The 14,863-nt window shown below is 40.4% G+C and overlaps 1 protein-coding gene across 1 annotated transcript in view; it reads left to right on the top strand.

Moving 5' to 3' along the window:
- The window catches only part of LOC122810965 (E3 ubiquitin-protein ligase TRIM39-like), a 218,378-nt gene that overhangs the window by 121,749 nt on the left and 81,766 nt on the right, over nucleotides 1-14,863 (top strand). The window contains exon 3 of the mRNA XM_044082493.1: nucleotides 1,178-1,408. Coding sequence (XP_043938428.1) covers nucleotides 1,178-1,408 — 231 coding nt within the window. The remainder of the gene's footprint in view (nucleotides 1-1,177; nucleotides 1,409-14,863) is intronic.

The raw sequence follows: 14,863 nt of genomic DNA, 5'->3' as shown, positions 1-14,863 counted from the left end.
TCAACCAGTGTATTGCTGGCAGAAGACTGGAGTACCCAGAGAACCCCACACATTGTAGAGAAAACATGAAAGTAGGGATAAGGACTGAACCCTGGACCTACAAGACAGAGATCTTACCAGTAATCTACTATGCTACCCATGCTGCAGTTTGCACAGCTCTCAATGCTCACTTTGAAGGAAGTTGACTTAATACTGAGAGAATAGACAGCTCTTACTGAGTTCATTCAATTGACCATGAAGCTAGCAGCAGTATTTCCAATGCCCCACTTTTCCTAGGACCTCTCAGTGCATATGCTGTGACATGCAGTAATAAGCCTTCTCAAGTCCACAAAATCCACTGCAGACTGGATCTGTAAACTTCCACAACCTCCCATACAATTCCATATGGTGAGTGCATTTGATGACTGTTTAAATGTTCTTATTAAATTGGTAGTTTGACTATTGGTTAGAGTTTCCTCTACAACATGCATTGCAAAACTGAACACATCAACCACACATAGTAGAATCTCAGTCAAATCACCAAAGGAAAATGTATGGGAAAAGTAACATGCAGGAAATAGGATCAAGGAAAAACGGCTGACAGTTAGTCACTGACCACATGATGGGTAACCAACACTAGGAGCCTATGTATTAGCCTATGTATTACTAGCAGTGTTACTTACCAAGCTGCTAACCTTGGAATACATGTAAACAGCTGGGGGTGAGGATGGGGGTGGCATGCATGCTGGAGTGAGCACGCCTCCTTTTAACTGTCAAAATTCACTGCATGATTACATTCCTTTGGAAGCTAGGCAAGTAACCATAGACCTCTCCTGCTACCAAAGATGGTATCTTAGTCCTGTTGCCTCTTCCTGAACCACTAAGGGATCAACTTAAGTGGTAGATTACAGGGAACTATGGGCAGGTAGGCTGGATGATAGTCAGTGGTAGAAGATCACAGATAAAAGACAAAATATTGTTGCAAGAAAAAAAAACACTAATGACATTTTGTAGGTCTTTAAGTTCAACCTTAATAAAATATGGATCCACGTCTCAGTCATAAATCAGTATGAATGCATCTAAATTGATGCAGTACAGTGATGCTGTACATGTCTGACTGTTTTCTTTGTATAATTCCATAAGTGTGATTCCATTTAACGCAATTAAAGCATTTTTCTGTTATTTCTGTTGAGGACAGAGTGAAGTGAAATCACAAACAGCAAGAATAAGTGCTGAATTTGATCAGTTGCATTGGTTTCTAAATGAAGAACAGAGGGCCCTCCTAGAAAAACTTGACAGCGAGGAGAGGAAAATTCTAAAAGTGCGGAATGAAAACTTGAGACGACTTTCTGAGCAATATTCTGCCTTACAGAAACTTACAGGCGAGATTGAAAAAGAACAGAAATCATCCAATAACAAACTAGATGAAGTAAGCTTTCATGTTTATGTATTTTATTTATGAGTTCATTTTTCAAATTGTTTTGTTGTAAGCTAGCCCGAATAAAATAACAAAACTGCACATGTTGAGTGTCTTTAACTATCAGGGTATATCCAGTAATTTTGGAATTGTTTAGAAGTTCCTAGACTGTTGCACTTTTGAGTAATGCAGCCAGAAACTTGATTTGTACACCAAACTCCTATGCTGTTACCCATACCTCTCAATCTAAAAATGCTAAAACTAGGTACAAAGGTTCTTGAAAAGTAGATACAGCCAGCCAAATATCTGAACATCTAATTAGCCTAAAATGTTTAATACCACATAGCACAGAAAAACTAAAAAAAAAAAAAAAACAAGGCAAAACTATGGCTGAAAAAGAACCCATAAACACCTTTTCTTAGTACTGTCATAGTTCCAACGAGAACTTCATCAGAAAAGTTTGTAAAACACACACACCCCCCTTAAAAAGACAATTCAAATAATCATGTGATAAAGACAACAAATGCAAACAATCTAATAATGGGCTTTGCCCCAAAATCATAATACTATTGGTTACTATTCTTTCATGCTCTAAAGTACATGCAGTTAAGTTTGGTTAAGCAGTATTACTTGTTAGCAATTGATTTGTAACTAAAATACCATAAAGATCTCATCTTCCAATCCTTTGTTGTAAAAAATACTTGATGTTAATTGATTCATTTAAACCAGGCAGTTTATCAGCATTCAGCCTGATTTGCCAGGGTGTCTCTTCACACTCTAGTAGTATTTTGATGTCACCACTGAAATCCTCAACAGAAACAGAATCTAATACAAAAAAAGAAAATTTCTTGAAATCTTTACATGTAACAGTGTTCTTAGCCAAAGCATTACAAAAATCCTTCTTCTTGATGGCTAACAAGTGTTCACAGATTCTTCTTTTTAAATGCCTAATAGTTTTGCCTATGTAACATGATCCACAAATAGCTGCACACACCACATGGTTGGATGAACAGTCATTTCTCTCTCTAGCCAATATAGTCACATCCAAATGTTTAAAATGGACAAAAGAAGAATTACAAATGTGATGGCATTGCTTACCCCATATTGCTTAAGGGGTGTGTGCGTGTTTTACAAACTTTTCTGATGAAGTTCTTGTTGAAACATTAAAGATAATGAAAGCGCTAAGAAAAAGTGTTTGCAGATTCTTTTTCAGCCATAGTTTCTCCTTGTTTTTTTTTTTAGTTTTTCAGTTGTTTAGTAATTTTTATTGGCAATTAGCACAGAACTCTTCCCGCTGCCAGTAGGAATGTAGGATACTGCTCAGAAACACATTTCAAAACAGAGAGTAACAAAAGTGATGGAAAAATATACCTTAAAGAGGTAGTATAAAATCTGTCGACTTTAATGAATTGTATTGTAAAATTCTACCACACAATGTCATTTAGATGTAAGATATGAGTTCTCTTTATTTAAATAGTTGATGCCACTTACGTTTTGGTCATGTAATATGATTTATTATGCGCTAGACAGCTTCAAAAATCATGTGTAATGAGGAGTAATTTAGAAAATTGTGTGAAGGGATAAATCAGGCCTGAAAATAGAGTCATATCTCCAAAAACAGGTACAGCATGTGCAGGGTAAATCAGGTCTAAAAATAGGTACTTTCCTCTAAAGTCAAGATAGTCGAGAGGTCTGCTGTTACCCCTAACATACATACATACGTATACATGCATACAAATATTTCAGTCATGGGCATTAATGCCCTTCTAGCTTGCCAATATAACAAAACACTTGTTCCCATAATACGTGTCCATGCTGTTCTTAAAAATATCTAAACTAGTACTTGCTTTAATATAATTTGGTAGTCTGTTCCATTCATCTGCTACTCTGTCAGAGAACCAATTCGTACACTTCTCATTCCTATAGAATCTTCTACAGAGGTTGTCTGATGATTCTCTAGTACTTTTTGATAACCCCAAACATTCCCAGCAGTAGTTGCTCTATATACTTGATAAGATCTCCTCTTAGATATCTGTAAGAGACACTGTACAAATTCAGATATTTCAGTCTTTCGTGATAACTTAAATTTCCACATCCATGGATGCCCTTGGTATATTTCTGCTGTACTCTTTCCAGTTTCCTCGTGATTGTTTTCTTATAGTGTTTCCGTATTGTTATTCTATACTCAAGGTTGGGTCTAATGTAACTAACAAGCAATGACTTCATCCTTTTTGATTTCCTAGACTGTATAAATCTTTTTTTTTTTATATATACAACCCATAGATGTTCTTTGTGTTTCACTGTTGCAGTCATCACATTTGGGTTATCCCTGCCAGGGTAGCCCTTGGAGGCTTAGTATTTCTGCATCGGTTGCTGTCACTTAAGGACTGACATCAGGTCATCAGTAGTATAAAGTAAGGCAGCCGACGCCATTACATGAGTCTTTCGTGCCGCGGAGCCTGATGCAGAAGCAGTTTGCATGAGTGCCGGTCAGCCGCTACCTGAGTTTGCCTTCCGAATTGAGGCTGAAGTCTTCTAAAGCTAAGTACCCCATTGGGGATCCTTTTTTCTTGCGCTAACCGATGTCAGAAAAAGTTAACAATTGTCTCATCTATGGAAAGCAAATACTACACTGAGACTTTCATTCTTACTGTGTCACTTGCTTAGGCCCAGACCACAACGTCTCCCACTGTCACTTCTGTGCTTTGTTCAATGCCAGAACTATACATCGTCGGGCCCTTATTGTAGCTAGATATTTTTACTTATGTGTCCATGCTGTTCTTAAACCATCATAAGCCATCCGACAGCAAATCTTCTGAAAAAACATAAAGATAAAGACAGAGACAGATGGCCCAGGTCCAAATCTACAGACGACACTTCTGTTAAGCTAGTCGTCAGCTCTCCGGTCCTCAGTGAGGAACTTTTGCAGCCCCTGATGCCCACTTCTGTGGATTCACAGGCCACTTCTGAGACCCTTTTGGAGTCCAGTATGCTGCAAAACTCTTCTTCGACTAAGGATCCTGTGGTTATCTCTCTCTTGCATGGGTCTGGAGCTGCTGAGCAAGCACCGGCTTCCGAGGAAGTCCTTCACACTACCGATTCTCAACACAAACCGACGACTTCTTTCTCGTCTACCGTTCTTTCAAAAACTACCGAGTTTCTTAGGCCCAGGGTATGAACCACACCCAAGAAACCGACGACCCAATCTCAGGCACCTGCTTCCTTGCCTCAGTCTCAGATGCTTAAAGTGGTGGAAGTCCTTATCATGATGATCAGGGGAAGCCAAGCTACCCCTTCCAATAGAAAAAGAGATGATGCTGATGCATCTGAAAATGAAAACATGCAACCCCTCTCTGCTTATGAGGATTCTGATACAGAGGATTCCATTCCTTCAGCCTCTCCCCCAGAGGACTTTTCCTTTGGGGAAACCCTTCATACCTTAAGGGAGCATTTCCAGTGGGAAAGTCAGGACTACCCTCAGTCTAAAAAGAGACTTAGGGAATTCTTAGATATTCCACAGTACAGGCCCCTGGCCATTCCCCCAGTCCTGGATGTTGTGGAGGATGTTTTCCTGAAATCCATTTTGACTCCTGACACCATCCCTCCTGCACCCAGAAAACCAGATGGGTATTACACAGTCCCTGACTCACACAAATTTCTTTTTAAAAATCCTACTGCTGACCCTGAGGTAATTTCTTAAGGCCTAAAGGAATTAAAGCAACCTCTGCTAAGAATCCCACCCCCTCAAATAGGGATTCCCGAGCACTAGACAGATGGGGTAAAAAGTATACACCTCTGCTACTCTTGCTATCAGAGCACTAAATTGCCAGTTCCATGTGCTAAAATTTCACCAACATACCCTGGAACTCCTCAAACAAAAAATGTCTTCCATTCCTGCTTGTGCAGAATCTAAAGAGTTACAAGAGTTAATGCATTCTGCAAGTCAAGTAACTAAACACACCTTGCACTGTGGTTTTGATGCCCTAGAAGCTGATTGCAGGGCAGCAGTCACCGGTTCTGTCCTTAGAAGGCTTGCATGGCTTAAGCTGCAGCCCTTGCCAGAACATGTTAAATCTAAATTGTTGAACCAAAAATTGGATGTGCAGACCCTTGGATATGACCGCTTGTACACAAGGATGAGTTGAATTATTTATTATCACACAAAACAGAGTAAATATACTGGTTAAGCGCTTTCAACTGTAGACCCCAGTCTTCTTCAGAACAAAATAATGCTAAAAGTTCTCTAATTTATAGTCATCTGATCAATTAATTGTTTAGAAAACCGCCAAAAACCTTAAAGGTATACATATCTATGCTTTGACTATACATAAAACTGACAACAAACTAAAACCTAAAGTACTAAAAACAAAAGTTTTACAATGAAGGGCTTGACAATAATAATCTCTCTTGTACATGATGTTATCTAAGAAAGTATAAGTATAAATGTTGAAATACATGAAAAAGTTACAAATTTAATAACTAATTTGTTAAAAAATATATATATACATAATGATACAAAAATAATTTATAAAATATTTTCTCCATGATCTACATATAAGTAATTGATGAAATTCTCTATAAATACTGAAACTTTAAATTGGTTATAGATAAGTTAAAAAATAGTATTGGTATGGAAAAATAGATGTAATAAATGTAATAGATGAGTTGATTTATATGCGTTAATCATTAATCATTATGAAAGAGCTGAGAAAGGTTTTATGCTGATAAAATCATTTAAACCAGGCCGTCTAGTAGAATCAGTGTAGATCTGCCATCTACTTTCATATTGTGCCAAAATCATTTTCCAATTCTCTCCAAATGGAGTATTGGTAACCTGATCAATAATTGCAAATACGAAACCGTGATCTTTCCCTTTCTCTAAGATGTGTCTGTACAGAGCGTTTTTAGTATCACACTTCTGTATTTTGTACTGATGTTCATATATTCGTTTTTTAAGCTGTCTTTCCATTTTTCCAATATAGTATGCAGTGCAACACTTACACATGGCTACATAGACCACCTGTTTAGTGTTGCAGCTTCCAGTCCTACACCGAATAGTAGTGTGATTTATGTTATCTAACCGGATGGTCTTAGCTTCATTAATATATCTACACTGCTGACATCTTCCACATTTAGATGTACCTTTAAATCTATCCACATTATCATTTTCATAACTAGCTCTTTCCAATATTCTCTTCAAGTTGGGGGCTGTCTTAAATACACATTTAGGAAATTTACCTAGCTTTTGCTCTAAATCAAGTGTAGTTATCACTTCCCAATGTCTTTGTAGAATTTCTGTGATTACATGTGTATAGGGTGTATACGTCAATACACATACTCTCCCAAAAAATTCTTTCCGCTGTTCTATTTGGTTGTCCAAATTATAACAGCCTAATAATGGCATATACTTCTGACCCCACTGTTTCTGTACGTATTTGGTAATATCGTACAACATATTCTCCGGATAACCACGACTAAGGAATACATTTTGTATCATCCTTAGCTCAGTCTCCATATATTCCTTTGTGGATGACATTCTTGCGGCTTGTATACACTGTCCTTTTACTACATTTTTAAAAACATAAGGGGGATGGTTGCTGGTATAATGAATATAATCATTGGAAAACGTAGGTTTTCTATACACTTTTGAGGTAAAACCTTCTTCATTATGACTAAGTAGTATATCTAAATATGAAATTTCTTTGGAACTAAAATTGTGTGTAAATTTCAGAAACTCGGTTGTACTATTAAGGAATTCCATAAACTCTTGCATCCTGTCCAAAGATGCATTCCATAAGATACATATGTCATCCAAATATCTAGCGTAATATACTATATCAGAAAAAAATTCACTTTTAAATAAAAATTCGGACTCCCATTCTAACATAACCAAGTTCGCAAAAATGGGAGCACAAGCTGCTCCCATGGCCACTCCCTTGGTTTGTCTAAAGTATTCCCCTTGAAATACTATGTAATTATGGTCCAATACCAATGACATCATGTCACATATTAGACATATCTTATCCCAAGTGAAACCTGAATGTTTCCTAAGACTGTTGGCAAAAAATTCCAAACCTTCATCTTTTGGGATGCTAGAAAACAAATCCACAACATCGATGGTAAGGTAAATTAAATTGGGATTCCATTTATCCTTTGTAAGTTTTCCCAAAAAGTTCCATGAATCTTTCATGATATGTGGAATTGTATTATAAATATGTTTTAACCATCTATCTATTAGCTTCCCTATATTGAAAGTTTTGCACTTAGATCCTGAAACAATAGGTCTAAAAGGTGGGTTCTCCACTAATTTGTGCACCTTTGGAATTCCAACCATTTTCGCTAACACAGGGTGATCTGTTTTTAAAAAAGAATATGTGTCATTAGAAATCCTATTGTCTATTAAATACTCTTCAATACTCAAATCTATTCTCTGATGCCCAATATTGATTTGATTGATTGATACACTTTCGTAATTGCCCAATTCATGGAGGAGATTGTATATACCTTGATTATATTCATTAGTGTAATAAATTACAGCCCCACCACCCTTGTCAGGCTTCATGATCCTTATATCCTTGTTACACATAATCTTATATAGACATTCTCTTTCCTTTATCGAAAGATTATCATTTATATTGATCACATTTTTCCTGTCCTTCCTCAAATTATTATGTAACCAATAAATGTCATTACAAACCAATTTTTCAAAGTTTAGTACTTGTGGATTAGAAGCAGGGATGTATGTGCTCTTCTTCATAAGATCTGTGCCCGCTATACCAATACTTCTCTCCTCATTTTGATCATTTTTGTCAAACTGTATAGCTAGGTTCAGTCTTCGACAAAACATCTAAATCTAGATGTCAAATCTAAATTGTTGGATGCCCCTTGCACAAAGACAATTTATTTGGCACTAAGGCAGAAGAGGTCTTAAAAAAGATGGAAGAAAAAGCAAAATCTATGCAGAGAGTTAAGGATTTCTTACAGGTTCAGCCACCCAGGGTCAGCAGGCATTGCCCCTCCAATCACTGGTCCTTTTCTGCTCCCACCAGGTTAGTTCAGCCCAGACCCTGTGGAAGCAGACCCCCCAGACAGCACCCACAGGGAATGCAGAGATCTAAACAGTGGACTTCCTCCACTTCAAAAACAGGGTGTTCTAAGCCACTCCTTATGGTAAGAACTCACAATGACTCTCCTCCCCCACACCTCACTCTGCCCACCTTCACTTAACCCTAGGAGGAAAACTCTCCTTTCACGCAAGCACCTGGGTCACCATTACCAATGACCACTGGGTTCTCAACATAGTGTCCCAGAGATACAAATTTTCTTTCCACACCCTTCCAACTCCAAAAGGGTTCCCAGATCTACCTCCAAACCAGTGGGCACAAAAGCAAGTCCTTTCCCTGCCCTCTGTGAGGGCAATAGAGCACATTCCTGCAGAACAGAAAGGCCAAGGTTTCTACTCCAGACTTTTTTCTGGTACCCAGAAAAGAGAGCATCTGGCACCCCATCCTCAATCTATCCATTCTACACACCTTCTTGGTGATACCAAAATTCAAAATGCTCACCCTCCAGCAGCTGCTATCCATGCTCTCTAAGGATGCTTGGCTAGCCACCCTAGACCTAAAAGAGGCCTACCTCCACATTCCTATCAGGGAATCATCCAAGAAATATCTCTGTTTCAGGGCAGGATATCTGCACTTTCAGTTCTCTGCACTTTTCTTTGGCTTATCTACTGCTCTCAGAGTTTTCACAAAATGTCTGGTTCCGGCCATTGCCTTTTGCAGATAAAGGAATATCCAGATTTACCCATACATAGATGACTGCCTAATTCAAGCAGACAGCCAGGAAAAGCTGCTCATGTACCTGGCCTTTGTAAAGTCCCTACTAACCTCCCTAGGGTACACAATCAGCGAAAAGAAATCCAAACAGGTACCCACCCAAAGGATAATATTCTTGGGAGCAACCCTGGAAACAGCATCCCATATGGCATTCCTTACACCAGAAAAGCAAACTTTCCTGACAGCCTACTTCTCTCAACTAGACACCAGACCCCAGTTATCTGCAAGAAAAATCCTGTAAGCTCTGGGGTTCATGGCATCTTACATTCTATTCATTCCATATGCCAGACTGCATATGAGGAAACTTCAGTGATACCTAAAAAGCCTTTGGTGTCAACACTCTCAAGACCTGGAGACTCTTATACCAATGATACCTTGCCTCAGAAAAGATTTTCTTTGGTGGGCAACAGCATGCTCCCACAACAAGGGACTACTTTTCTCACCAACCCCAGCTGCCCAGACGCTCACCACAGATGCATCAGACTTTGCCTGGGGTGCACACCTGGATAGCAGGTGCATACAGGGCCAATGGAGCCCACATCAAATCCATCTGCACCTCAACCAAAAAGAGATGGTAGCTGTCCAGCATGCTTTGACAGCTTTCAAAGCCCTTCTCTCCACAGGGGCTCTTCTGATCAAAACAGACAACACCACTGTGATGTGGTATATCAACAAGCAGGCAGGGACTCACTGCTATACTCTATGCAGGCTGGCCATGACCCTTTGGCACACAGCCTCTGCCATGCAACTCCACCTGTTAGCACAATTCCTACCAGGTTCTCAAAACTCTCTGGTAGACCACTTAAGCAGAAATCTTCTGGGCCCACATGAGTGGCAGCTCAACAAAAGAACCTTCACCCTAATAACTCAGAAATTGGGCACCCCAAAAGTTGACCTCTTTGCCTCCCACACCAACCATTAGCTCAGCAAGTTCTGCACCAGGGGGCATCACTGCATGGCTCTGAAAGTGGGTGCCCTGTCCTTCCCCTGGGTCAATCTATCGGTCTATGCCTTTCCTCCACTACCTTTTATCCCCAGGGTACTGCTCAAAATAAAGGAGGAAAAACCAAGAACAATTCTTATTGCTCCAGACTGGCCTCACCAGCACTGCTACCCACTGCTGCACAGCATGTTCCCACTGCCACCATGGCATCTCACTCAGATTCCAACCCTCCTGACCCAGAGGGAAGGAGAATTCATACATCCCCAATTGCAGACCCTCAGTTTGGCAGCTTGGCTTATCCCCTAACCCCCAATCAATCTGCCAACCTCAGTAAACAGGTTCTAGATGTTATATGTGAGGCCAGATGCCCTAGCACTAGAAAGTCTTATGCTGACAAATGGAAAAGGTTCTGCACCTGGATTCAGGCTAAGGAAGCCAGTACGGCACAGCCCTCCCTTCCTCTTATCCCAGATTACTTAGCTGACCTGCTACACAGTGGTCTCTCTTTTTCCTCTATTAAAATTCATGCCTCTGCTATCTCTGCTCATTTCCCCACTGAGCAGCCCCTTTTCTCACACCCTCTGATCAAACAGTTCCTAAGAGAGGCTAGCAACTTGAGGCCACTCAGAAGAGCACCAACCCCAGCTTGGGACCTTAACTTTGTGTTGGAAAAGCTCACCCTGCCCCCCCTTCAAACCAGCCTCTTCAGCAGAGCTAAAATTTCTCTCCTGGAAGATAGCTTTCCTTCTGGCCATCACTTCACCCAGAAGGGTCTCCAAGCTACAAGCACTCATGGCTGTTGAACCCTTCATCATCTTCCATACTGACAGGGTATCCCTCAGGACTAACCCATCCTTCATGCCCAAGGTGGTGTCCAGTGTGGCTCTCAACCAATCCATTCATTTGCCCACCTTTTTCCCTAAACCACAGAACAAGGGGGAAAGGATCCTGCACTTTCTAGATGTGCACATACAGCTCAGATTCTATCTAGACAGGACTAAATCCTTCAGAAAGTCTGATCAATTGCTGGTTAGCTTTGCTGCAGGGGCAGAGAGCAAAGCCATCTCCAAAAAAAAATTTCCAAATGGATAGCACACTGCATCCATTTCTGCTACAAGCAACACGGAAAGTCTCCCCCCAAGGGGGTCAGGACTCACTCCACCAGAGGAGCTTCCACCTCTGCAGCTTTCCTCAGAGTAGTCCCCACCAGGGACATCCTGGAGGCTGCCACCTGGACATCTGTCAAAGTCATGGCCTCAAGCTAAATGCCAAAAAATGCATAGTCATCCCATTTGGGAAAAACAAAACACCCACAAATTACCACACAGGTGGCAGCCCCCTTAATACAGAAGAGGTAATAAGAGATCAGGGGACCCAGGTAGATAATAATCTCTCCTTTGACAAACATATTGCCAAAGTAGTTAGGAATTCCTTCTGTGTGGCCCATCTAATTACTAAAGGGTTTGCATCTAGAAATAAAGAGGTTATAGTGCCCCTCTACACATCACTCATTAGACCCATCATAGAGTACAATGTCCTAAGACACTTCCAACAGCTGGAAAGACCACAAAAGTACCTCACCAAGAGGATTACTGGCCTCAAACATATGTCCTATGCAGCCCGACTGAAAAAAACTCTGGCTGTACTCAGTGGCATATCGCTTACTCAGAGGTGATCTCTGCCTGACTTACAAAGCCATGTCCAACTCAGAACTGATGGACATGCACCACCTAAAGAAATCCAAGTCATTGTGAGCCACGTGGTCTAGTGAACAAAACCTCACCACAACAATAAATAGAACACGCTGGAGGGATAGATTCCTGTCACAGAGACTCCCCATGCTTTGAAACAAAATTCCAAATTACATCAGGTAGAGCCCCTCACTAACACTCTTCAAGAGAAACATTGACGAGTGGGTGGGTAACAGAAAATACACCCCTGGGATCACTTCATTGGCTCTGCTTGACAGAGGATCAGTTAATTAATCAATGGGGTGGTCAAAGGTGACAAACACTGGCTAGGCTTATAAATGCCCTCAGGTAGATAGCCTAGTACCTACCTATGAACCTATGAACCTATCTGTTCACACCTTTACCAAACATTACCACCTGCCTATCTTCTCCAAATCCAGGGCAGGGTTTGCCTCTGCAGTATTGCAGGGCATCCTAGCCAGCCCCTAGTTTCCTTGACTGCCTCCACCCATTTCCTCAGCTTTGGGAATCAACCCAAATGTGATGACTGCAACATTGAAACATGAAGAACATAGTACAGTTGTGTACACTTACCATAAATGTAGATGTTCGAGTGTATTCACTGTTGCAGTCCTGGTTTCCCTCCCTCCATCCCCCTCTTCTTTCTTCTCTTTCCTTACAAGGGACATATTGGTATTTACTTTCTACTGATGAGGTTCTTCTACCAGAACCTGGTTCCCACTTGGGGGCTCCTGACAGGTTTATTTATTTATTTATTTATATTTGTTGACCAGGAGTGTCCGACTGGATGTAGGTCCATTTTCAGCAGAGGCCCGGGGATAAAAGCTCCACAGTTAAAATAAACAGACAGCAGTTACATTGGATAACGTAGTGATTAACAATTTACATAGCAATTACTTACAACATATTTGCAGATGAAGAACATAGTACATCAGTAGACAACTAGAATCTTTATCTGTGAAGTACTTAACAGACATTAACAAATGTTACAATAAGAAGTTCCTGCTGTATAATAAGTACTAGGCTTATGAGCATCTAAGCTTGCTATAATCAAGGTAGTTAGTGGAGTGGAAAGAAAGGTAGTGGTTGGATGGGGTGGGTGATATTAGAGTGGGAGTTGCAAGGGCATAGCCAGCATGTTTAGGTGTGCTTTTAGTAAAGTTTAGACGTGGGAGCATGATGGTATGGAGGTAATTGTGGGTGGGAGGGAGTTCCATAATTTGGCTATGGCGCAAGAGAATAGTGCTTCACCAGCAGAGTTATTGGCTTTAGTGATCTGCAAGTGATTTTTGTTGCTGGATCTTAGTGGTCTGGTGGTGCGATAGGGTTGGAGTAGATTCTGGAGGGTTGGGACATTTAGTGGATGGTTTACTAGTTTGTAGGCATGTGAGAGTTGATACCACTGAAGGAGGTGAGGGAGTTCAAGCCAGCCCAGTTCAGCAAGTGAGAGACAATGGTGACTATGGTAGGATGCCCCTGTGGTGAATTTGGCGATTTTGTTGTAGGTTAGGGCAAGAAAAACTGATGTAATGGCATCAGCTGCCTTACTTTATACTACTGACGACCTGACGTCTGTCCTGAAGCAACAGCAGCCAACGCAGGACTACTAAGCCTCTGGTATTCGGGTTGGCCAAGGGCTACCATGGCAGGGATAACCCTAATGTGATGACTGCAACAGTGAATACACTCGAACATCTACATTTATGGTAAGTCTACACAACTGCACTTTCTATAACTATCATTAACCAATTGACTGATATGATTGGAAAAATTCATAGCTGGACCAGCCCATATACCCAGTTCCTTAAATGAGTCTGCAGTTTCACTCACCGTGTGCTGCATTAAATATGCACCTTTCAGTTTATCTCTCCCAATTCTCATATGCATGCTTAGTTTTTGATGTATTTATCATCATATTATTCTCCTGTGCCCAAATGGTCAATTTAGTCAAATTATTTTGCAGACATGCCTTATCTGTAGCACATGTAATCAGTTTACCCACTTTCAGGTTGTCTGCACATAGACTGTAGAACACCTCAGATGAAAATTTTAGGTTTGAAAGATACAATCTAAACAAGCAAGGGTCTAAGACAGAGCCCTGTGGGACACCCTGACTGTAACCAAAGATTTCACCTGTCCAGTTGCTGTATGAAACTTGCCATGTCCTATTTGTAAGCCATGCAGTTATCCATCTTATCAAGAGTACATCAAAACCTAGTTGTTCCAATTTATTGATCAGTGTTTTGTGTATGTCCCTGTCAAATGCTAAAGTGAAATCTATATAAATTACATCACAGCACAATTTTTCATTAATAGCAGTTATTATATTGTTATAGAACATCATGTTACAGGTGGTAATACATCTATTTATAAACATATTCATGCTGATATATGGTTTCAAGTCCCAGCCTAACCAGTTCTGACAATAACTTATCAAATATAACCTTCATTATTTTTCCAGAACGTAAAAGTAAATGTAAGGGTCTATATGACTCTGGGTTTGTCCTACTCCCCTTTTCCTTAAAGACAGGTTTAATAAGTGCATGTCTCCAATCTTGAGGAATCTTCCCATATTTAGGGTCTCTATTAGATACACGACCGCATAAATGTTCGAATCTCTAAAGGTCGACCTTTAGAGATTGAACAGTTAAGCGGTCAACTTTTTACAAAAATAAAAAAAAAATGCAAACATTAAAAAACAAAACTAAAGGGTTTAAGCAGGGGGGCAAGCCCCCCTGCACCCCCCACACACCCCCTACTTTAATATGCCAACTCCAAGATCGTGCTACAGTGTAGGGAATGGGAAATTTCCCATTCCTGCACTGTAGTTTACTGAAGTGCGATCTTAGAATTGGTATATTTAAGTAGAGGGGGTGGGGGGGCGCTTGTTTTTTAATTTACTTTTTTATAATTTCCAACGGTTAAGTGTTCGATCTGTAAGAGTCGACCTTTACAGATTCAAACATTTAAGCAT

Source organism: Protopterus annectens, chromosome 9.part0, assembly GCF_019279795.1.
Source record: "Protopterus annectens isolate FY-2018-M chromosome 9.part0, PAN1.0, whole genome shotgun sequence".
NCBI lineage: Eukaryota > Metazoa > Chordata > Ceratodontiformes > Protopteridae > Protopterus > Protopterus annectens.
This window is presented reverse-complemented; position numbering and strand designations above follow the sequence as displayed.